At 34.7% G+C, this 26,112-nt stretch overlaps 1 protein-coding gene across 3 annotated transcripts in view; it reads right to left on the reverse strand.

Annotated features, from left to right (window-relative positions):
• The window catches only part of DMD (dystrophin), a 1,854,428-nt gene that overhangs the window by 1,153,918 nt on the left and 674,398 nt on the right, over positions 1 to 26,112 (reverse strand). For all 3 annotated transcript variants that reach the window (XM_031673322.2, XM_072956638.1, XM_072956633.1), the window contains 4 exons: positions 23,468 to 23,638; positions 19,847 to 20,029; positions 12,541 to 12,675; positions 10,793 to 10,942 (listed from right to left, as the gene is read on the reverse strand). In XM_031673322.2, coding sequence (XP_031529182.2) covers positions 10,793 to 10,942; positions 12,541 to 12,675; positions 19,847 to 20,029; positions 23,468 to 23,638 — 639 coding nt within the window. The remainder of the gene's footprint in view (positions 1 to 10,792; positions 10,943 to 12,540; positions 12,676 to 19,846; positions 20,030 to 23,467; positions 23,639 to 26,112) is intronic.

Below are 26,112 nucleotides of genomic sequence, written 5' to 3' on the forward strand. Positions count from 1 at the left end.
GCAATATTGAAGAAAAAGAATGAAGCTGGAGGAATAACCCTCCCAGACTTCAGAAAATACTACAAGCTACAGTCATTGAAACAGCATGGTATTGGCATAAAAACAGACATATGGATCAATGGAACAGAACAGAGAGCTCAGAAATAAACCCACTGACCTATGGGCAATTAATCTTCGACAAAGGAGGTAAGAATATACAATGGAGAAAAGACAGGATCTTCAGCAAGTCATGTTGGGAAAACGGGACAGCAGCATGGAAATCAATAGTTAGAAGACTCCCTCATTCCATACACAAAAATAAACTCAAAATGGCTTAAAGACTTAAATATAAGACAAGACATGATAAACCTCCTAGAAGAAAACATAGGTAAAACATTCTCTGACATAAATCTCAGCAATGTTCTCCTAGGGAAGTCTACCCAGTAAATAGAAATATAGCAAAAATAAACAGATGGGACCTAATTAAACTTATAAGCTTTTGCACGGCAAAGGAAACCATAAGCAAAACAAAATGGCAACCTACAGAATGGGAGAAAATATTTGCAAATGATGCAACTGACAAAGGCTTAATTTCCAGAATATACAATTAGCACATACAACTTAACAACAAAAAATCACACAACCCAATCCAAAACTGGGCAGAAGACCTAAACAAGCAATTCTCCAATGAAGACATACAAATGGCCAATAGGCACATGAAAAAAATGCTCAATATCACTAATTATCAGAGAAATACAAATCAAAACTATAATGTGGTATCACCTCACAGTAGTCAGAATGGCCATCATACAGAAGTCCACAAACAATAAATGTTCAAGAGAGTGTGGAGAAAAGGGAACTGTTAGTGGGAATGTAGTTTGGTGAAGCCATTATGGAAAACAGTATGGAGATTTCTCAAAAAACTAAAAGCAGACTTGCTATATGATACAGCAATCCCACTCCTGGGCATATATCTGGAGGGAACCTTAATTCAAAAAGATACATGCACCCAGTGTTCATAGCAGCACTATTTACAATAGCTAAGACATGGAAACCACCTAAATGTCATCGACAGATGACTAGATAAAGAAGTTGTGGTAAATCTATAGAATAGAATACTACTCAGCCATAAAAAAGAATAAATTAATGCCATTTGCAGCAACATGGATGGACCTAGAGATAGTCATTTTAAGTGAAGTAAGCCAGAAAGAGAAAGACAAATACTATATAACATGACTCATATGTGGAATCTAAAAAATTTTTTTAAAAAGAGGACATTAATGAACTAATCTACAAAACAGAAACAGACTCACAGACATAGTAAACAATCTTATGGTTACCAGGGGAAAGGAGGTAGGAAGGGATAAATTTGAGAGTTTCAGATTTGCAAATGTTAGCCACTAAATACAAAAATAGATTAAAAAAGAAATTTCTTCTATATAGCACAGGAATCTATATTCAATATCTTGTAATAACCTTTAATGAAAAAGAATATGAAAACAAATATGTGTATATATATGCTGACTGGGACATTGTGCTATATACCAGAAATTCACACATTGTAACTGACAGTGATTCAATAAAAAAACGAGTCTAAACTAAATTGGATAAGTGAGAGAAATATTTTTTTACAAAAATACATGAAATTCAAATTAGAGGCACCAGGACACAGTGACATACTGGTGGAAGAAAAATGAATACCAAATGAATGACTTCCAAATATGAATATAATTGCAAGATAAGACTCCAAGCACCGGTCTCATAGTTGTTTCAGGATATAATCAGATACAAATAGGGGATAGATTAACTGAAGATAATGGAAATAAAAGTCTCGTTTCTTTTGATTGTCTACTTGTCTGTATGCGTGTGGTTGTTAATAAGATGATTATTTTGCTGAAAACAATGGGAGATAACGGCATAACTGTTTCCATTGCAAACTATTTTTACTAACTAGTACTGAATCTACTGTATTGTTCACTAATACTTCTGCCTATTTTGAAATGAGCTTTACAACAGGAGAGCTCCTATTCCAAGTGTTTTCCATGCTCACTTTGTCAAATGCACCAGTTCTCTAGTCTTCCATCCCCACTTCATGCCACCAACCTGACACATCCTAAAAAAGAGGCAGCACTCTCTCAGGTATGAAGTCTTTCATGAGTAAATTTTCTCAGTCTTCATACTCTTTTCCTGAAAATATTTTCATATTATCTCAATTCTCTTTTTTTCCACTTTCAAAGTTTGTCCTTCCATTTGCTCACATATATTCTGTAAGACTTCGCTTTTACATATTAAGTACATATTTTTGTAAGCTCTCCCCTCATATTCCAAACATGCTCAAATCTTCACTGCCCTGAAAGTCAATAAGGCATAAAATTAACTCTGCCCTATTATTTAAGGCACTAGGCCTTCTCTCTGATTTTTATCATCACCAAATGTGTTTTTCTTTCATTTTCAAAAGCATGCTTATTCTTTTTTTCTTGCTTTATTGAGACATAATGTACACATAACATGGTATAATTAATTTTAAGATGTACGAGGTATTTATTTGACACATCTATAAAGTGCAAACTGAAATGAAATGAAAGTAATCTGATTAGTAATTTAATATACAGATCGATTCTTATTGGCCTAATGGTTTTGCTTAAAATTATACTTGAACAGTAAAACAGGTGAAGGAACAGCACGTGAAAGAAATATTTGGCTTCTGTAATCATCTTGAGCATGGGTTTAATATCATCTCTTTATCATGACAGCCTACTTATAGAAAAAGACATTTGACATTTTTTTCCTTAAGGACACGCAAGTATAAAGACATCTAAAAGTAGACTGAATATGACTGAAGTTCAAAGAACCTAGTTCATAAAGAAAAATATGAGTGGCATATATACTCTTATTGCTTGACAGACCACATTTAGATCTGCTAAGACTACCTTTCAGATCAGCTGGAGAGAGATTGGTGAAGAAAGGGAAGAGCTCAAGATTACCTTAAGATTTCTGGCCTGAGAACTTTAGAGAATGAGTTGACATGCTGTTTTCAAAAATGGCTGCACAGAACGACATTCCAATCAACAGTGTAGGAGGGTTCCCTTTTCTCCATACCCTCTCCAACATTTATCATTTGTGGACTTTTGAATGATGGTCATTCTGACTGGTGTGATATAGTTTTGATTTGCATTTCTCTTGTAATTAGCAATACTGAGCATTTTTTCATGTGCCTATAGGCCATTTGTATGTCTTCATTGGAGAATTGTTTGGTTAAGTCTTCTGCCCATTTTTGGATTGGGTTGTTTGTTTTTTTGTTATTAAGTTGTATGAACTGTTTATATATTCTGAAAGTTAAACCTTTGTCAGTCGCATCACGGAAAACAGTATGGAGATTTGCCAAAAAAATAAAAACAGACTTACTATATGATCCAGCAATCCCACACCTGGGCATATATCCAAAGGGAACTCTAATTCAAAAAAGATACATGCACTTTAAAGTTCATGGCAGCAATATATACAAAAGCCAAGACATGGAAACAACTAAATGTCCATCAACAGATGACTGGATAAAGAAGTTGTGATATATTTATACAATGGAATACTACTCAGCGATAAAAAATAATAAAATAATGCCATTTGCAGCAACATGGATAGGCCTAGAGATCATGATTCTAAGTGAAATAAACCAGAAAGAGAAAGAAAAATACTATATGATATCACTCATATGTGGAATCTAAAAAAAAGAGAAATAGAGGACACTAATGAACTCATCTACAAAACAGAGACACTCGCAGACATAGTAAATAATTTTATGATTACCGAGGGAAAGGGAGTGGAAGGGATAAATTTGGGAGTTTGAGATACAAATGTTAGCCACTATATATAAAAATATATTTAAAAAAAATAAATTTCTTCTGTATAGCACAGGAAACTATATTCAATATCTTGTAATAACCTTTAGTGAAAAAAATATGCTCACAAGAATAAACCTATGGTTGTACACTTTCAAATGATTATAATTATTCTATTACTTTTATATTCAGAGTGGAAAGAGAGAGAGATGTATTTTTATATTGGTATCTTTTCAAGACAGAAAGAATATTCCCTTGTCCATCATTCTGCTGAAGCTATAACCCGTTTTACGTAGAATCTCTTCACCTCCCCCCATTTGCTTAAGCCTAAGGTTTAGATTTCTATCCTATCAAATGGCTTTATCTGACCAAAATCTGGGATTCTAGCATTAGCTCTTAGCACAAAGGCAATACAAGGGTCAGTGCTCATAGCTGCATTACTTTTATGGCTTGAGTTTCATCCGAATTTACTTTTTGTCCTGGCCTTTAAAGGTTTACTCATAGCTCCTTGCAAGAGAAAAAATATTTCAAAGCATATTTGTTGGAAATTTCCCAGCATCTTGGTGGTTTGAAGAGAGCATTTTAGAATATTCAATCTGCCTCATCCTTGGGAATGGAACTTAGCCTCTTCTCAACATATGTGAAGCGACCTAATCAAATTTACCTCATAAAAATAACGTGGGGATTGAGTTTAATCCTGTTTATAATTGCTTAGCACAAGGACAGACATAAAAATGTACCTAATAAATAGTAGCTTTTCCTATTTGTATTATTATATACTGATATTTTCTGAGAAGTAAACATACTGATGAAATGATAAAGCATAATTTTTTATTAGGCAAATGGCTTTCTAATAAAATTTTTGACCTCATGACTGATACACTGTCACTTATTTTCCTGGATTACTTTACAGTTTTCCTTCATTCAATATATGTCTATTCTGGTATTTTTATGTTAAGGTAGATGTGACACTGAGTGACCAATTCAAAGTCATAATTACAAGAACAATTCATGGGTCCCTCAAGCTATCATGAAAGTTACTATTAAAGCAGCATTAACCAGTTTAGATTTTGCCTCTTCTCTTTCACTGTCTGCTATTTAATGACAGGTTGAAAAAATTTATAGATTATTTTGAGAAGGACAGAAATGGGGGCATTAACAACATACAAGAAAAATGAAATAATCACTAATCAAGAGAGCTGGTGAAAGCTTTGGACTTCTAAATATGTAATTTTACTATTTGGTGAAAGCTTTGGACTTCTAAATATGTAATTTTACTATTTATGAGTCTAAATTTTTTAGAAATGAGTCATCCTTAATACTTTTAAGCTCATGCTGTAAGCTTTCCTTTGAAATTGGGAGACTAGGTTTCTTGCAATATTCACTTCTTAGCAGGCAGTTTTTATTTTTAATATAAAGAAATGATTACTGAGATTGGAGGTAGTGAGGTCAACCAGTCATATGCCCGGGCTCCAAGAGCAAAGAGACTTGAGTCTAAGCTTATGAGTTTTGTGGTCTCTGTTACTCTTTCCATTTCTATAAAATGGGAATGTAGAAAGCCTTACACCATGCGGGTACTGTGAGAACAAACAAGAAAATGCACGGCCGACGTTTAGAGCAGTGCCCGAGCCTTTGTAACAGTTATATTATTATTGCTATTATTATACAGTTTGCTGTATCACTAACACATCTTCTGTAGCTTGGTTACTCTGTAATAAGTTGAAAAATTAGATCATTTGGTATAATTTTTCGAGCTCTTTTTTCCTGGTTTGCTAACCATCTCTCAAATCATTACTTTGAGTAGAAAATATAGTACCATATGATTATGAAGAGTGAAAGATGCCTTTTCAAGGAATGGAAATAATTTATTACTTCTCTGAATGCAAACTCACACTTTGAAATTAGGAATAGGATCTAGCATATCTCTTTTAAATATTCATAGGCAATAAAAACTCTGGCTGTTTGATTGATTTAACAGGCAACTGAATGTTACCTTTGCTCTGCATAATTGCAGCTATAAGAAACATTAGGTAGGCAATAAAAAAAAAACCCACAAACCTCTGACATAGGCATTTAATTGAGAAGAAAATGGGCTAAGGCTTATCTTCACGTGAAAAGGCACTTTGTTTATGCCCTTTGGAAAATGGAAAACTATTTTTCTTCAGCCAAAAAAAAAAAAGCAAGAAACTTACATCTTAAAACAAATTCAGATTTTTTCACTATAATAATCTAATGTACAACATGTATTTTTAAAAAATCAATTTAAAAAACTGTTACTGTAATTATTTTATGTCCCCAGGTCCTTAGCTAATTTATCCCAAGGCTCCATGTGCAACTGCATCAAAACCCCAGTCCTTTCAACTAAAGCTTCAGTGGGACATACAACTGGCTTAGCTAACAAAGTATTAGGTGTTTCTCTATATACCTAGCACTTTAGAATCGATTAAAGTACCCAGATTATACCCTGAGAAATAGGAAAACCCTGTTAATACCCATTCTTTTAACGCAGCATCTTATTTTTAAAGTCATAGCAGCATATGAAAGACTAGCACAACAGAATTTGACAAGGATATTATCTCTAACATGATGTGTTTTTCATCAAAGCTCTGAGGCACCAAACATGCTTTATTTGCATTGCTAAATTACTCTCAAGTTATTATTGGCTAAATATTTTATATAAGCATAGCCAGGACTGATAGCGTTTTCAAGTTTATTTCAAGTTTATTTATTGTTACTATAGCATTCTGGTCAATTAACTACTGAAGGAGAAATGAAAAACCACTTTCAATTCTAAGACTTGGAGGATGATAAAAAGTCCTCTTGTTAGTCTTCTGCATTTTATTCAAATATAGACGTGTGAGTATTTCATTGTTTTTCATGATGGAATATATGTATTTGTCCCTGCCTTTGGTGGGACAAACACACACATACACACACTCACACACACTGCTTTGAGGGTAGATACACACATTGTTTTTGGTAAAAACTAAAAGCACTTTCCATGTAGTATGTTATGTTTTGCTCAGGATAACCCTTCAAAAAAGATCTGTTATCACAGATGAGGACATGGAAGTTTGAGAATATTACCCAAGGATACATAGCCAATGAGTTGTAGGGGGATGTGCAAGTTATCAATTTATTGTCTTTCAATATTCATCTATTGGTGATATTGGATTATTTCTTTGCTAGCTGGCATGATGCTAAGCTTTGTCAGTAGAGGGTGCTGGAGTAACACTGAGAGAGGTAAAGGTTTCTCTGCTCAGTGTGTTTTTATTTCTTGCTCCTACGGCTCTGGGTTGCCCTGTGGGATGCCCAGTGGAGCTCACCTCATCTCTTCCCCTTTCCCACAGATCTTAGCAACACCCTCTACAGTTGTCTTCTGACAAGTTCAGCAGATATTCCAGTGGTGAATTCAGCCTGGGTGGCATAATCATGGGCAGAACTCCCAGAATCCAAGCTGGTTTCCCTAAATTAAGCAGCACTTACTGCAGATAGCCTCCCAGTGAGTCCAACAGGCACTCTATCCAGCTTCCAAGAAAACCCAAAAGCATCCCTCACAGGTTGCCTCCCTATGAATTTTGTAAGCATCCCACTCCAAGACTCAGCCACTGACTATGTACTAGCTGAGTTAGGTCCCCAGGGAACTTCTTTGCCATCTCATGGTCTGGAGACACACTCCAAACAGGTTTGAATCTCAGCTTTGGACAGAACTCCTCATTTTGCAAATCATTTCCTTCCCTAGGTGCTATCCTTGTTTCTAGGGAATTCTTTTGAATTCTCTTCTATTTCCTCTTAAAAATTAATTCCCAGTAAATATGAATACTTATCTGTATTAAACTTTCCCTGTTCAAGTTACTGTGTAGTTTCTGTAACCTGTCTGATCCTAATTAATACAAGAGATTATTCCAACCCCAGTTTTTCTGATGCAATATTCAATGTTTTAAAATTTACTTTGGATACAGCAGAATAAGTATTCAATCAAGGTTTGTTGTTGAGCTGAATTACTATTTATTTGGGGGAAATAAAAAGTTCCACAACAAAAACATTTGAAATATAAAGACGTAAGTAGTTTTTGTGTTACAAGAGGTTTGCAAGAGTACTACATAAATGGTGTACTCCTAAGAACAGAATAAGCAGACACTGAAAATTGTTAAAGAATAAAATTCGGGCCTTTCCAAAAAAAAAATTGGGGCCTTTTCAAAGCTTAGCCAATTCAGTTTTACAATGTGCCTTTTGATTTTTTTTTTTTTTGCTTAAAGTACAATTTCTAACCTGACACCAACATTTAAATATGAATATAAGCACATTCCAATTTCATATTTAAACCCAAATTTAAATGATTTTTGAACTAGTTGCCACCTTGGGATATCTACTTCTGCTCACGCCCAATAGTTTGATAGAGTCAAGGGCCAAAGGACTGTTTAGAATCACCTATTCCCTGTCCCCAGTCCCTTACACTGATATGGAGAAAGAATGAACAGACTATTCAACAAAGGTAGTGCAGGATTAAGGACTGTCTGGAGGTTTGCTACTCAGGACTTCTTTCTAATGTAGAAACATGATCAAACTTCTTCCCCACATAAATAACAACAGGTTCCCTGTATACCCTTCCAGCTACCACCCCTCTTAGGACCTTTCCTTCCCTTCACAGCCAAGCTCCTCCCAAGGACAGCGCACAGTTGCTTTCCCCCTTCCTTCTCTCCAAAGTCTTCTGGAACGTACTGTCACCAGAGTCTCTCTATCCCCAGGAGAACTCCAACAAAACTGCTATAGTAAAGGTCAGAAGTGACCTCTTCATCTCCCCAGGCTTCTCTACTATACTTGCCAGTTTTTTATGACTCCTCTTTATAAACTGCTTCCTGCTAAGCACCCTGGTTTTAACCTCTTCCCTCTTTGATCACTTCTTCTCGTCTCCTTTGTAGACACTGTTTCCTCAGCCAAAAACTTCATCTGGGGTATAACTCCAAAATGCTATGATTCTTTTTCTTTCGGCTTCTGTGAGGTGACCTCATGAACTCTACAGTTTTAAGTGGCACGTAGCCTGACAGATCCCCTATCTGTGTAACTAGTCTGAGTCATGATCTTAACTTCAGGGCTACATCTCTCTTTCTTACTGAGTTATGGAATACCCCCTTCTGGGTCCTCCATAAATACTGTCGCAGACTCTGCTGACACCCTGCCACATTACCCCTTCACCTCAGAACCTCTGACTTCACCTGTAGCTTTGGTGGCCAGTGTGGGCACACAGTGCTAGGTTCCCACGTTGGGCACCTGCGTTTCTCAATTTTACTGCTCTTGGCATCCCAGAAGTACTGGGATTTTATGCACCCAAGAGGAATCCTCAAACACAAAGGGAGGAAAATTGCCAGATAAATGTTCCAGCCTCCACTAGCTCAGTGGGACAATTCTAAAAAGCATGCTCTCTGACACTGGTGTTCTACATGATTTCTTTAAAGCTCCCGGTGGGACTGAGCCCAGTAAGTTGTAGTGGAAACACATTCATAAAAGTATCCTTTATCACCTTCCAACCTTTCATTTTCCACTCTCCCCACGTCCTCATTTGTCCTTCTTAGTATCATCTCCCAAATAAACTACCAGCACCTCCATGCCTGACTTAGGGGTTGCTTTTGGTTAATATCAAACTTAAGCAGACATGTCAGGCTCAATGGGAGTAAAAAATGACACAAGATCTTTCACTTCCAAACTTGCTTTTTTATCTTACTTTCTCAAAGTTGTTTCTGAAACCTATCAGATACTCAATCACCTAAATCAGAAATCCAGATGCTCTCCTGGGTTTTACATTTTCTCTGTAGCTATCACCAACGGCCTTGCCTTCAACTGAACTAAGAGTAATTCTTCTGACTTGGTCTCACTGCTTGCAATTTCCTATCTCTTGGACCACCCACTCGGCAGTCTCCTCAGAGGTGATGTAATCACTTCGTGGCACCCCTCTTCTCCTCTCGCCTTTGTTTGCATGTTCTGGTGTCCACTTGCCTGAAACTGCCCTCCTACACTTGTCCATTTGGCTGTCTTCTACTCTACTCATTTAAAAATGTAGTTTACAACTAATCTTCTCTAGCAAAGCTACCCCAAATACCTTCCAATGCTGACCCACACACGTGTGTACCCTTTTTCCAAGTTCCCTAATCCTCTGTTATAACTTTTACCTCAATGCTTTGCATCTTATAAGGCTATTATCTGGTTTAATGTCCTGGAACACACTAAGAAATCTTATGTCCTTGCTTAACTAATCAAGGTCTCTAAGTACTGAAGTACAGGAACTTTTTTTTTACTTATTACCAACCCTTAGAACAGTGTCTCACATTGAGAGATGCTCTTAGCAACTGGATATGAAACTAAACTTCATTACAAGTTTTTTTTCTTTCTTGACAAATAATCCACTTTTGATTTGGAAGAGTATATGTAAAAGTGATTAAGAGAAATATCTTACTTTCTTTCAATTTTGATTTGAAAAATTAACACCACGTGTAATAATTTTTAAATAGGAAACCCACTCTGTTATATATAAATAAAAATATTATTCGGGAAAAACAAATACTGTCCACTATCTTCAGTACTCATACAATCACATGTATTATTAACAGATTACATATCACCATAACAAACGTGTATGTGTTTGGATAGAAAGAGAGAGAGGTGACGATACCTACACATATTGGTTAACCTTGCATAAGGAAAAGACCTCTATGGCCAGATAAGATCTGATTTTGAATACTAGATTAACTGTTTACTCTTCTGAGGATTTGAGCATGTTACCATACTTGGTATGTCTTGGTTTCCTATTAAAACCCACACTTCAGAAATTTTTTGTAAGCTCAAATGATACAATACACATGTAAATATTTCAGCCATGTCTGGAAGCTGAGCTAATATTTAAAGTATTCCTCATTTTGCCCAAGAGGCATAAAAGTATTTGCTAGACATTCATGCAAATTAGTTTAAACTCATCGTCATACCTCTTCATGTAGTTCTCTCCAACGTGAATTAAATGTCTCAAGTTCCTCATTGATCAGTTCATCCATGACTCCGCCATCTGTTAGGGTCTGTGCCAATATGCGAATCTGATTCGGGTTATCCTCAGAATGTTGCATCAAGTTTTCAAGTGACTGAAACACATTTGCAATAATTACTATTTTTCTTCTTTTTCTAAATCCACTGAATTAACCCAAAATGCTCAGTATCTCCTGATTTACATATAATTAAGTTATCCACAACTTAAAGCAGTATTTAACTGGTGTAACAAAACATGAAAGATCACTGTCATTTCAAAACTATGATGTTGTTTCATGTGAATCTTCATGAGCTTGTGGCAGAACTGTGCAATGGTGCACACAAAGACTCACAGCCACCTTCTCCTCTTAGGCCCACAATTTCTCAACTTCTCATATAGCTAGTGATGGCCAAGTGGCATGATTCTGCCGATATATGTATCTAGGGAGAAATTCAAGAGCAGAGTTTCCTTTCATACTCACACTCTCACACACATACACACACACGGCACAATCTCTTTAGAAGAAAGCCCTATGCCCTTCACACCTTTCACACATACAAGGCTTAGAGGTAAAGTAGCCATATTTGGACTGGGAGGCACTAAAAACAAGGATGAGGCCCTTCAACCTGATCACATAGTAGGATAACTGCATTATCACATCCTTTCTTTTGGCTAACATCCTTTCAGTAATGTGGGATAAGTGTGCAGGTTTGCTTCATCTTTTTTGGAAAATCACATAAAAGGATCACTTTGCTGGTTCACAACAAAATGGTCACTGAACATCTCTGAACAGGGCAGGGACAAAATGACAGTCCACCTGAGAACTCTCTTTGTTCTTTGATACTTCTGTCAGGTTTTACAATTCTTTTGCAAAAATAAGAAGGTTGGATATAATGATGTCTAGGTTTCTACCGCAACTTTCTAGGATTCTAATTCTACTCAGTATAAAACATTTTACATTTTCTTCACATCTTGTTAATTTATACACCTCATTTTAGCAGATTTACAAAGGGGTTGCACGACAAATAGCTCTACACACAATAAATAGGCTAAAACTACATATTCATCATACATAAAAGATTACCCAGAAGTACAATAAAATGCATAGGACATTAATGATTAATAAAATGTCAGAAGTTCACATAAATCAAAGCTTATATGTGCAAAAACTCCTTTCAATTTTACTTTTTATAGATCTCCAAAAGAAAACTAGAAAACGTATTAAAATTTTGTATATACTAAAATGTATTAACATTTTAAAGATACATTTCCAATATCAAAGCATGCTCATTTAATACTTTGAAACATTCTGTAAGATATAAATTTATGATCCTAAGTCATTTAAAAATATGTTCCAATTCAACGAACATAGCTTTTAAACTGGAAATGATGTTTTACACTATCGTCCCGTTTAACTCTACTCCAACGGAGCAAAGTTATGCATTCATACTGTCTTTATAGGTCTGTAGTACGCTTAAGTAGGTAAAGAAATGTGTCAACATAGAACTTAGCGATACAGCAAAAGGCAAATGTCCCTTGTAAGAGGTTATTTAAATCCTCTTTGAAACCTTAAGACTGGAAGGTTCTTAGAGGAAACAAAGGGCTTCATCCCAAGTGCCAGTGTGGTTTCCTTTTAATTTGTCTTCTATCTGATTCTTAACATCTTTCAATACAATACGTAATTTATCATAATTATATTAATTCAAAACTTACATCCAGCACCTCAGAGATTTCCTCAGCTCCACCAGGAATATTTTCAGTGGTCTTAAGTTTAAATTCTACTTCATTTAACCACTTGTTTGCCTTCTCCAAGTATGACAATAACTCATGCCAACATGCCCAAACTTCCTATGAAAGAAATATATATCACAGATGAAATATTTTGAAAGAAAGTAAACGTGTAATTTGGGTACCTCCATTTTTAAAATTCTTGAAAATAAAACATTTATTTTACATCTTTCACCTTTCCTTTGCAATGAATCACTGAAAATGCAACTAGTCATTTTGAGCATCTAATATGCCTATAACTACAAATCATTAAGGAAATATTTTATTACATGAATAAATTCAAGATTCAGTGATTTACTTTTTGAAATAAAAAATAATTAATCAACATTACAGTCTGGAAAATAGAAAAATAAAAGTATATGTGAAACTGCACAGGTAAACCTAACATCTGAACACAACAACTAGTATCACTTTTCTGTGACCTCCTCTAACCTTTATCATATATAAATAACTTGATAGTTAAAGTATATATTTAATTATAGTTCTCTTTTCACTAAACATAACATCTTGTAATTTTTCCATATTACTAAGAAGGTATATTTTAATAAAAATCTAAGGTTTCATTTAAGTGACTATAGTTTTGTTTCCTTAATAATCAACAATGATTGACTAGTTAGACTATTTTTAGTTTTGTTTGCTATTATAAATTTGTGATTATCATCATCATGAATATGGATTTTTCCATATTTCAGATTATTTCCTTGAGATGTATTATCAGAAATATGACTTCTAACTACTTCAAGGACATGATTATTTCAAATGGCCTTTGATATACACTGAAAGAAACTGATTAATATTCAGAAGTACTCATACATGAAATAGTGAAATTTTCAGATTGCTACCAGAAAATACAGAAGACCATTTTTCTGACCTTGGGATATAGAAGAGTATCTCAAATAAGGCATTTGGTAAAAAACAAACAAACAAAACTGACCATAAGAGACAAATAATTTTAATTACATTAGAATTAAAACCTTCCAGTCATCAAAAGACACCATGAAAAAACTGAAAGATTCAAACTTGAAGAAAACAACTGCAAAGTTTGTAAGAAATGAATAAGACTGAAAGGAACACCAAGTCAGTTAAAAGATGAACAAATAACCCAACAAAAAATGAAATGAAATCCTCAACCAGTATCTGAAAGAAAAAGATATATGCAAACCCAATAAAGATATACAAATCTGATCAGACTAATTAGTGATCAGAGGAATATATGTCAGGATTACAATGACATAGTGATAACGTTAACTGACACAAATAAAAAGTTTGGTAATTCCAAGTGTGAGAGAAGAGAAGCATTAACACAAATTTGTATTTATTGCTTGTGAGTGTATATACTACAATGACCATTGTGAAAAACAATTTGTCATTTTCAGTAAGATAAATATTCATGTATCTGGCAATCTAGAAATTCCACTTTTTGATGTAAATCCTCAGAGAAACTGGTTTGTATGAACAATAAAGGCAATTCCAAGAATGTTCGTCTCAGCACTTTCTGTAATAATGAAAAAAAATTAAAAAGAAAGAAAATAAGCATCAGTATTTACAATAACCAAGACATGGAAACAGCCTAAATGTCCATCAACAGATGACTGGATAAAGAAGATGTGATATATTTATACAATGGAATACTATTCAGCCATAAAAAGCGACACCATAACGCCATTTGCAGCAACATAGATGTTCCTGGAGAATGTCATTCTAAGTGAAGTAAGCCAGAAAGAGAAAGAAAAATACCATATGAGATTGCTCATATGTGAAACCTAAAAAAAAAAAAAAGAAGAAGAAGAACATAAATACAAAACAGAAACAGACTCACAGACATAGAATACAAACTTGTGGTTGCCAAGTAGGGGGGTGGGAAGGAATAGACTGGGATTTCAAACTCTGTAGATACTGACAGGCATATGTAGAATAGATAAACAAGATTATACTGTATAGCACAGGGAAATATATACAAGATCTTGTGGTAGTTCACAGCGAAAAAAAAAGTGACAATGAATATATGTATGTTCATGTATAACTGAAAAATTGTGCTCTACACTGGAAATTGACACAACACTTTAAAATGACTATAACTCAATAAAAAATGTTTAAAAAAAAAGAAAGAAATTTTTTAAAAAAAGGAAAATAACCTTAATGTCCACTGGCAGGAGAATGTATAAAACTGTATCCTATTTATACAAAAAATACAGAAGCAAAAATACAACTTTATCAAACAGAACCACGTGGATGAGTCTGAGACATAAAAATGTTGGGCAAGAAGAGCAAGCCCTAAAGAAACTATATAGTACAGGCTACCCTTTTGATACCCTCAGAACACACAAAGTTGAGCAGTATATTGTTTAGGTATTCACATGTATGTGATAAAATATTTTTGAAGCAGAGAAACAATATTGGTAAATTTCTGGATCAGGGTTCTGTCTGTTGGAAAAAAGTAGGAAGATGCACTAGAGGATAAGAATATTAAAATAGTCATTTTCCATTAGCTGTGAGATTGTAAATATTGGGCAAACTTATAACTGTAATAGTACAATCACCACCCTCTGCTAGCTGCCCCTTCCCACCTAGCCACCACCACCATAAATGAAGAAAAGGAATGATGTTTTTCACTTTAGGAGAAATCAACAATTCTATCAGATTTCCCCTATTTTCACCTTTGCTCAGAGCCCTTGCAAATGATGGAGGACATTCTCTAACTGATGAAAAGTATCAGTTTAACCTGCCTTGCTGGCCTACCAATTCTTGCCCAGTATTTTATGTACAGTTTATCACAGAAAGTAAAATTAAGTATTTTACTTTAAAAAAGTGATAGAAATTTTAAATCTGGGTCATTTCCAGCTCCTGCTGGACTACAGGCTGTCTTCCTTCTGGGCAAAGATCCCAGTGGGAAAATATAAATATCCCCTCAAATACCCGAGGGTACTTTAGAGCTCTGAAGATAAGGAAATGTGATTGGTAATATGTCTTATTAACTTTGGTACAGATTGAGGTAATGAACTACCTTGCTGATTTAACCATCAGGATGGATGGCCTCTTGTGTCCTCAATGCATCTGAAGGACACAGCTGGAGAGCTTGAATGTACCAGCTTTACAGGTCACCTTTGCAAAATAAAATATGGTCTTGCAGCCTGAATTGGAGCTAAAAGCCACTTAGAATTATTGTTAAGCTTAACAGTTTGGAACTTAAAATTACTTTGAAATCACCAAATTCAAAGTGGCTTTGAAGTGAGTAAAACAAAAAAGGAAACTTCTGGTCAAAATGGTAAATGGAGCTGATGTGGTAGTCCCTCCACCGGTGATTCAGTCATAATGGAATACTAGATAAAATGTAAAGGAAAAAATTCAAATTCATAGAGGATTTATGAAACAATTATGAAAAATTCTCAGGTGGCAGAAACAAAGAGGGATGTTAAGTGCACTAGGTATTAGGTAACCAAGCTTAATAAAATACTAGCATATCAGAACAGGGTGTATGACATAAAAGCTGGGGTATTTAAAATTTGGGATGTGAAAAAGAGGCATTGGTCTCATGCATTTCAGGGAGATGGAAAAGCATAAAGATGAGTGTCACTTATCCTGAAAACAAGAACTACAAAATCCCGATCCACTGGAGTATAAGGAACTGCCAAGAAAGCTGAGAACCCTTTTGATTTGGTTGGAAAATAAGGATCCACCCAACAGACTAAATTATCCACCTAAAAACTAAAACCTAAATTTATATCACACTTGAGGATAGAACATAACATCTCTCAGACTCTGGCAGACACAAATAAAAAATACTCGTAAGGACTCTCCAGTAGCCTAGCACAGAAGGGATTGCCTGTAAGATACAATTCCTACTATAGATGAGCTCACAAACAAAAATTTACAAGCCATGTGAGGAAATTGACTACAATTAGAGGGAACCAATAGCTCTAAGAAATGGTAGCATCTATACACTGTGAACAGAGGTAAGAGAACAGTTTTAAGGAATTTAATAACAAGTAATTTAATAATAAGTAAGTCAAAGTTGCCAGTAGGATCTACTTTTCTTGAGGCTGACAACTAGAGTTCATACTTAAGAGGTAAAAAGGCTAAGTTCCCTATATTCTATGTTGGGAAAACTTCTGCTGGATGTTTCTACAAGCCCTCATCTAAAAAGAGGGAGCAGATGGGGAAGGCATGGAGGAATATGAAGAGAAGAGAATTTAGTAAGTTAAGAAAGTCTTTTTTCTCACCTTTTATGAAGGTGCTTAGGGGAAACTTACCAGGTACCTTTTCTCTACAAGATCTGAAAGAATACTGTTCGTCAACTGGGTGGGTACATTCAGAAAGGGATGGTTGTCATGCCTTCCCTACTGAGTTGCTGGTATGGCAAAAAAGGAGTCAAGGACAATTCCTTCAAATTTCTCATTCCTGAGAATTATGGAAGATGGGATCTGCCAGTGCCCACAGGCTGAGTTGAGATGTAGTGGGTAAGTAAGACTCCAAGGGATCACAAAAGCATGAGTCATAAAGTTTTAATTTTAAAGGAAATATAATGCAAGGCTATTGGTAAGAGTCAGCCTGAAATTCTTGTTCAATATACCAAGGTATCATATATGCTCAGGAAATCTTTTTTAGAGTTTAACATCCCTATGAATAAGACCAATTGTTATCTCCATCAGACGACAACAAGTCTACAGAGAATAAGCCAGATCAGTAGTGATAACCTATAGAGTCTACTGATTACAGACTCATCATCACAGATGTGTGTGGGTGTTAATTAAAAAGTTAATAGCAATTACAGCCAGCCAAGAGACGAACATCAGATTAGGAGTGTACTTTTCATTCCTTACCCTCCTATATAACAATATTAGAAGCTCACTATCCAGAAACTGAGAGGAGGAAACTAAAAGATCACTTTTTCTCACTCCCACCTCTGTATAAATTACTGAAGACACAAGATTAATCTGAATTGGTGGAAATTTTTTAATAAAATATGAGATCAAAATTTAAGTGAGAGTAAATTTTAATAACTAAAAGTTAATGAAAAGTTATGAGATCAGACTGAAATACTCATTAAAAAGCCATGTATAGGCAGAAAATAGAGTTTAATATCATTGGTTTTAGTTTTTGGAAAAATAAAACTGTTTAATACTTCTTACTCATTAAGTTGAGATTTCTCAACCAAATAGATTACATAAGTTTAAACCATTTAAGCAAAGGAAGAAATAGAATTAATTACACAAAAGCAGAGGATTAGATAAGAGACAGATTTGAAAAAGGAACAGCTAAGTAAAACCAAGAGAAATGGAAAACACAGTCTTTGAAAAAAAATACAAACACATATATATAGATAGATGTATATACAGGCAGAGGTGAATATATATATTTATATAAGAAAGTTATAAACTATGCTTCCAGCAGGTGAAGATAAAATTTGAGAATTGGAAGACAGATTTTAGAAAATTAACCAGAATTCAGAAGACAAAGAAAGAAAGATAAAAAATATTAAAGGGAAGCCAACAATCAGAATATGGGGAGATTCTTCATAGATCTAATAAAGGTTCCTCTAGGAAGGAATGGAGAGATTGAGAAAAAGAAAATCTTCAAAAAGATAATGGAGACCACCAAAGAGAGAAATGATCATTCTGTTCTTATTAACATACCACATAACAAAGTATAAAGTATAAATGAAAACAAATTACACATAAATAGACTGAAACTGCAAAGCACCAAAGACAAAGAGAAAATGAAAAGGTACCGGAGAAAAGTATAAAGAAACAATAATTTTGACAGCAGTCTTCATAATAGCAAAGCATTTCAGAAGACAATAGAATACTGTTTTTCAGTGTTGTGAAAAACAACTCTTCCCACGTAATCATGCTCAGGTAGGCTATCACTACTGAGGGCAAAAATCAAAGGCATTTTCAGTCATGCAGTCTCTCAGAGCATTTGCTATTCACACTCAGTGAAAGAGTAGAAGTAAAGGAAAGATATGAAAAGCAAAAACCATTACAGAAATATGTAAAATAGTATTGGCAAACCTAAGTAAATATTATTAAAAATACTAATTACAACAGTGGTGGCAATGGCACTGACTAATTTAGAGGAGTAAGAAATAACGTGCAACAATAATATGGAAGATGGGAAGTAAATTCAGAGTTAAACCATGCCAATGGTTCTGTTATACCATTGTTAGATGCATGTAGTGGAAAGAAATACTTATTATTGCAGGCTTTGTTGATTAAGGTACACAAGATAATAATTAAGGGTCCCATTAAGATAAAGTAAATAGCATATATATTCCAAACCACTGGAAATAAAAAGAGGCTAAATAACTTGATAACTGTAATACAAATAGAAGAGTCTAGAAGTGTCATTACAGATGAGAAATAGAAGAATCATTCATAAATGGTCTTGAAAATTTTGTTCTTAACATGAAAATAAAAGATCCCCTTGGGAAATGTACCCCAAAATGGATTTCTGATGGATTAGCATAGTTTTCAATGAACAAAATAAATAAGAGAAAGCCAAGAATAATGATGATGTAAAGAAATTAAGAACATAACATTTGTGTTCTATTTGATTATCAGAAAGCAATTTCCTAGATATAAGAAGTCCTTCCCTCACATAACATGACAGTAAATTAGTTGTGACTTCCTTGAGATTTAGTGCCATCCCTTCCCTTCCCTTCCCATTGTCTGTTTGATACTCTGCACTCACACAGCACTAACAGAACAGATTTCACTTTATATCCTCAGCAACTATAATAGCTTCTGGGAAATAGAAGACACTAGCCAAGTGTATCAGGAATGAATTAGATACAAAAAAGAACAGGGACTGATAAAGAAGGAATTGGAATTGATATTGGAGAAACTTGGAGATTCAATTTTATAATTACAAAGTTATAATATTGGAAATATCTTGGGTACAGGTAAAAGATCCAGTCTAAATATTTTCAAAGGTCTACTCTACTCGTCTGAGTTGTGTCTGCCTTGAAACATCACTCAGTATAAAAAAGTTCCCTAAACCATCATGATTTTCAACAATGATGGGGCACCTAAATTCCCTGTCAACTCTAATCACAATGATTACTCAGTTTACATGCGGGGAGGTGGCTTAAATTAAAGCCCAGCTAGTGTGCAGTATTTGGCAGCATCAGCACTTGGTAGCCGGTAAAGTTCACGTTCTTAATCAGTACGTTTCACATATAATCATAAATTGACATACAGTAACTAATAAAGATCAATAAAGGCAAACTGACTTCCAGAGTCTTGCATTTCCCGTTCAGCCTGGTGCAGAGCCACTGGTAGTTGGTGGTTAGTGTGTCAAGTTCCTTTTTTAAGGCCTCTTGTGCTGCAGGTGGTGCTTGAGCTATGACACTGTTCACGGACTCAGTGAGGAGTTTCACTTTTGCCTCTTTTTGCTGGGCCTCTTCTTTAGCTCTCTGAAAAAGAAAGAATCCTCTCTTAATAGCAAGGCAATGACTTCACTCCCAAGATGCATTCCTATATATCGTGTTCTTTCTTCCCTGCAACACCTCTGTTAGAATGAGATTAATAAAAATAAATCCAATACTGACTCCAATCACTTCCATAAATTTGAGTTTTAGTTAAAACTGGAAACTTGAAGAAAAAAAATTATAATCAGACTGCAGTCTTTAATCAGAATAGTTTGAAAAGTAGTCTGTATGTGGGTATCTATTTGTGGAGAATATATATACATATATATAATAACCAAGAAACAAATATTTCAATGCTAACTAGGCTCAAAAATATCTTAGTCTAGAATTTAAATCACTTATGAATTACTCAGATAGATGAATAATACTGAAATCAATACAAATATCATTTAAATCAAAGGATAATTAACATAGAAAAGTCTTTTTAATGCTCTTTTTGGGAATATATTTTGATAAAAGAAAGTTGTGTTCAGTAACTGAAAATACATAAGAGAAAGAAACACAACAGAAGCTCCTGACATGAGGGTGCTGGCCTGGTATAGCTATGCCTTGGTATCCTAGAGTCGTTTTGTTTTTTTTTTTTTAACGAAAAGGTTTAATATAAAGTTTTGGGGTATAGTCATTTCAGACTTCCAAAAAGAATGTTGAAGTCAGATGTTGCTAATCAAACATTCCCCTTGGCTCTTTTATTTTAAGACAAAAGTTTTGCTTACAGGGGAAAGAAAGGAACATTATCATTTTCAAGTACAACACAGGAAAGAAAAATAAACAGAAGAAGGTCTCTGGTTATTATCTGAGTAAATAAGGGAGAGATGTCAAAGTAGGTCTGTAAGTCTCTTTTGAAAATAAAGATAAATTTGCTCTCAATATGAGCACAGCTGGAAGCCTGGACAAGGTACCATCTCTAGCCTCTGGGTGGTGAAATAGACCCAAAAAGACAATCCTGACTGGCATGCAGACAATACAAGAAATGGAATTTTCTTGCCAACTCCCTCTGCTGCTGTTGCCACAAGCTATCTGGGCTTTTCCTCTTTTCAATATTACCCCCATATGCACCAATTTTATAGCTACATCAGTCATTTAAACATGCAAATCAATGTGGACTAATTGGTTGGGCCACTCATTTCAGGGACTCTTCATATACTTTTTAATTAATTTGAGACAGTTTACTCTCCAGCACTAGAAAGAAAAAGAGATCTGAATGAGCGGTTACCCATAAAAGCAAACTGTTCAAAGAATGAGGGAAGACAGCCAGAGCCAAACAAAGGAACCAGGAAAAACGGAGCGGCTGAACACAAGCTGACTGCTGATTATCTAGTTAGGGATCTGAAGCAGTGGCTGTATAGTAATAGAAGAGATGGTGAAAACAGCCATTAGGGGATTGAGATGTGAAGAGAAAGGCAACAGAGGTGGCGCATGCTTAATAGAATAGAACTGTATGGAATGAAATGGCACAGGAGAGGGATGGAAGGGAATATATTCAATCCTTTTGGTTCTACCAAAGATAGAGCCTGTGACTATGAGTAAATTATTAGACTTTTCTGTAAATTTCCATTTTTCGATTAGCAGAGAGAAATGTGTACTATTTTGCTTCCAAAGTACCCTCTAAGTCTCACATTCTGTAATGATACAATTTGCCCAATGGTGACCTCCCCACCATCAAATTTAAAATCATTATAGTCCCTTGTTAAAAATCCTCCAATGACTTTTCCATTTCACTTAGAATGAAAATCCCCTGACACCCTACAAAGTGCCTGTGTCAGCAAATACCTACTCACTCCCTCCAAATCATCTCAGGTCATCTATCTCATTTTAAATATAATTCCTCACAAATGCTCTACAAGTCAACCCTGTCTAAAACAGCGTCTCATCACCCCCAACTCCCACTGGAACTCTTAATTATTCTTTATCTTATAATCCTGGTTTATTTTAAGGCAAATTGTCATGATCTCAAATGAGTTTATTTGCATATTTCTTCATTCATTGCTCCCCCCCAAAAGGTAGAATGTAAATTCCAAGAAGTCAGGTAGCTTTTATGTACTGCTCACCACTGTATTCAATGTCTAGAAGGGTATCTGGCACAAAATAACTATGCAATAAATATTTGTTGATAAATCAATGAATGATATATGGTATTGCTACAGTAGAATGCTTTCATAGCTTTTATTACTCCAGAAACTATTACTGCCTGTCCAAAGAGTCTTCCTTATATATTTTAATTTTACTTTCCACATGTGACTAAAGCCACATTACATTTGTTATTTAAACATGATTTTCACATGAGTACATTCTGCTCTTAATTATAATAAATATTCACTGAATGATCATATAACGTATATAAAGGACATGTAATTAATTTCTTACCATGCAGCATCAATAATAATAATAATGATAATAATAATTACTAGTTTGGGGCATCTAATTTGTGCCAGGCATTGCATTAGGACTTTCATGTTTCACCTTTCTAATAATTCTGAGAAGCAGGTATTTTGATACCTGGATCCAAATGAGAAAATGAAAGCTCGTGGGGTTTACGTAACTTGCTCAATGTTACATAGTTGGCGAGGGACCAAGGCGGGTTTTAAACCCAAGTTTCTGGCTCCAAAATGATTTTGCTGTGTTATGTGGCCCCAAACCAAATAAGTATCTACTAAAAGTTCACAGAGGCAAATGTGGTTAAATAATGTGTTATTGCTAATACACAAAGATGGTAATTATCATTATAGCTGCAAATCATTGAGTGCTCACACTGAGCTAGGCAATTTACTTACATGTAAGTTTCAATCCTCATTTCATACTTTGAAGTTATGAAATGATATGATTTACACATGAAAAAATAGAGGATGACACTGACTACTGGGTTTCCCAGGGCCATACTTGAAATGCCACTGTGTAGGTTCAATTAGCAGGCCTCACCTCAAAGTCCCTGCTATACACCAATTTCCTTGGACCTAAATCAATGTTATTTTTTCATTCCATTGTTTCAAGAATAGTGTATGTAAATGCAGTCCTTTCATCCATATTAGAGATCATCAGCTAACATATTTAGTACTTCAAAATTCTAAGAAACCCCTTTATACCACCAAATTAACACAGCCTATTGCCTAGATTTCCAACTGTCATTTCAATAACACTTTGACAGATTTCCAGTTTGACTTTGCATCAGCTAGAGATGTCTAATTCAGTAGGTGATTCCAGTCTCCTAATAGTACATAATTTCAGGGAAAAAATGTTCCAAACAGTGATTGTCAATATTTATGTTTTGACCACAATGCATAAAACTTAATAAATAAAACATGTAAGAGTTCCACAAATTGTCTATCAAACTTGAATCTAAGTTAATCAAAAATCAACCTCTACTATTAAACCAAGAAAAGAGCAGACTGTATAGAATCACAATTTGTTTTATTTGGTTTATTTTACCTTCATCTCTTCAACTGCTGTCTGTAATTCATCTGGGGTTTTATATTCAAAATCTCTCTCTAGGTATTCTTCTTCCGCTTGTGTCATCCATTCATGCATCTCTGAGAGATCCTTCTGAAGGCTTACAGTTTTATCCAAACCTCCCTTTAAGGCCTCCTTTCTGGCACAGACCTTCCATAAAACAAACCAACAAGCAAAGCATGAATAATAAAAGTCACAAAACTTTATCATTGTATTATTATTGAAAGGTCTGTAAATAATATAAAGCTTAGATACAAAAAATGAAGCAAGAAGTAAAAAGCTTACATGAATGAGGAAAGTAACTCATGGCAACTAAATACACTTAATTCCACATAAGTGTTAAAATAAGATATAGCCAATTACTTGGCATAATGAACAAATTGCCCTAAGACCATACTTTAGTTGCTGTGTAGAGTAATGCATTTCTGCAAATGGAGAATAAAGAAAAACTTTTTTTTCACAATATGTTTCTATTGGAAAAATTTATTGGCACACATAGAAGTAGAAATTCCTTGTGCTCTTTGATACAGTTTTACAATTTCAAATATCCTAGGAACATAATAATCTTACACCTACAGAAAACTCTCATAAAATAGAAAGAAAAAAATTTAAAATGTTAAAAGGCACAGTCACATAATGCACAGAAATAAAATTAAAATGAGGTCATATATGTGAAAAAAGATGCTCAGTATCATATGTGGTTAAATAATTGCGCATGTATAGTTAAATATTTGAACACGTATAGGTAAATAATTGCAAATTAAATTAAGTTAATGCATTTTCAAATGTAAGACTGGCCAAAACTAATTAGCAGAAATGCCCAGTTTGAGCAGAGATGTGGGGAAACAAAGGTTCTCCAACCTGTTGAGGGAAATATCCAACATAGTACAATCTTTCAGACAGTAAATTGGCAAAATGTATTACATTTTTTAACGTTCATAAATCTGAGTCTACTCTTCCACTTTAAAGAATAAATCATATAAAATGAAGTATACAAAACTGCATATGCACTATTCAATTCAGCTTTGAAAACAGCAATGTACTGGAAACAAACCCAAACGTGCTTTTATGGAGGGTTAGTTAAATATACTGCAGGATACACATGTACATGCACAGAATGGGATACCTGGAGCACCAATACATCTGGAAAGAAGTGAATAAAGTGAATGTTGTTGAGTTTATAATTTTAAATTTAAAAAGCAAGCTGCAGAACAGCAGGTGTGATAGGAGACTTGTGCTTTGTAAAGCGGCATACATTTCTGAAGTACTAACTTTTTACAACAGAATTTATTTCTTCTTAACCAGGAAGATGGCAATACTTTAAATAACTAAGAGAAAATCATGCATGCTAATGGTTTGCTACAAAGTACCCTATTGTACCACGCTAAGGAAAAATCTCCATTTAGTATTAGAATAATTTTATATAGCACTTCTCTTTTATCTTAAAAAATAACTTTAATCAAATGATGTTATTCTTCTCTCTGGGATTAAATAGAGTTCTATCTTTTAAATAACTGAGTTGTAATTATAAAGTCTTAATATATAAGGCACAGTTTTAGCATAATTAAGTTTTCGTGGTACTTTACCAAATACTAAATATGTGCAGAACCACCATCATATTAATTTTCCTTACATTGTACAGCCAACTTAAGCCTAATGTAGTTAAATTAAAACTATAAGTTCTTTACTCTCGTAGGAGAACATAGTACCTGATCTATTGAAATGTGAGTAGATGTTTCACTCCAACACAGCTAGGACCATATACCTAACAATTACACTAGTTAAGGTATAAAGATTATTTTGTGTAGTCAATGAGCCTATAATAAGCCCAGGTAAACAAGCTGTTAAATTTCTACTTAGATGCTCTGCTAGAATCTTTTGTGGCTGTTGGCAAAGTGACAATAATATTAGAGTGACTAATAGAACTTAGTCAAAGACATGTAGTAAAAAAAATACTGCATGCTATAAAACTAAACCAGAAAAAAAAAGACATCAGTAGTAATTATTTTAAAAGGAAAGAAAGGCAGGAAATCATTCTGAGGTGACAGCATTAACACATGGGAAAGAACACCAGCTGTGGACCTGAACTCAACCAAGCTAAGTGAACCTGGAAACATCACTTCTTTTTTCTTTTTCTCAGCTTCTTAACTAACCTAACAGCTGGACTAAATGATTTCCAAGGTCTTTTCCAAATTTAATATTCCACAGCTCTAAAAATGATCAGGGAAAGAGATGGATTTTTTATGGCTTCGTATTTTAGAAGGATTTCTGTGAAAAGATTTGGGCAAAAGCACAATTTTTCCCTCATCTTTATCACATTAGTAATGCCAACATCCTAGCCTTAAATTGCCCAATCTACCCCCAACAGTTTTATCAGATTATATTGCCTCAACTGCTTGATAAAATAGAAAGTTCTTGAGAGAGAAGATGGTGGAGTAGAAGGACGCTCATAGTTCACCCTCTCCCACAAATACACCAAAACTCACATCTACAGACCTACTCAGCCAACCAGAGCACCTGCCAAACTCCAACAGAACATCGCCCTCTTCGAAAGACAAAGACGCCAAAAATCTGGTAGGAGAAAAGGAAAAAAGAAAGAAGAAAAAGCAAAACAGCGTGGGACT

The sequence above is a fragment of the Vicugna pacos genome, chromosome X, assembly GCF_048564905.1.
Source record: "Vicugna pacos chromosome X, VicPac4, whole genome shotgun sequence".
Taxonomy (NCBI): domain Eukaryota; kingdom Metazoa; phylum Chordata; class Mammalia; order Artiodactyla; family Camelidae; genus Vicugna; species Vicugna pacos.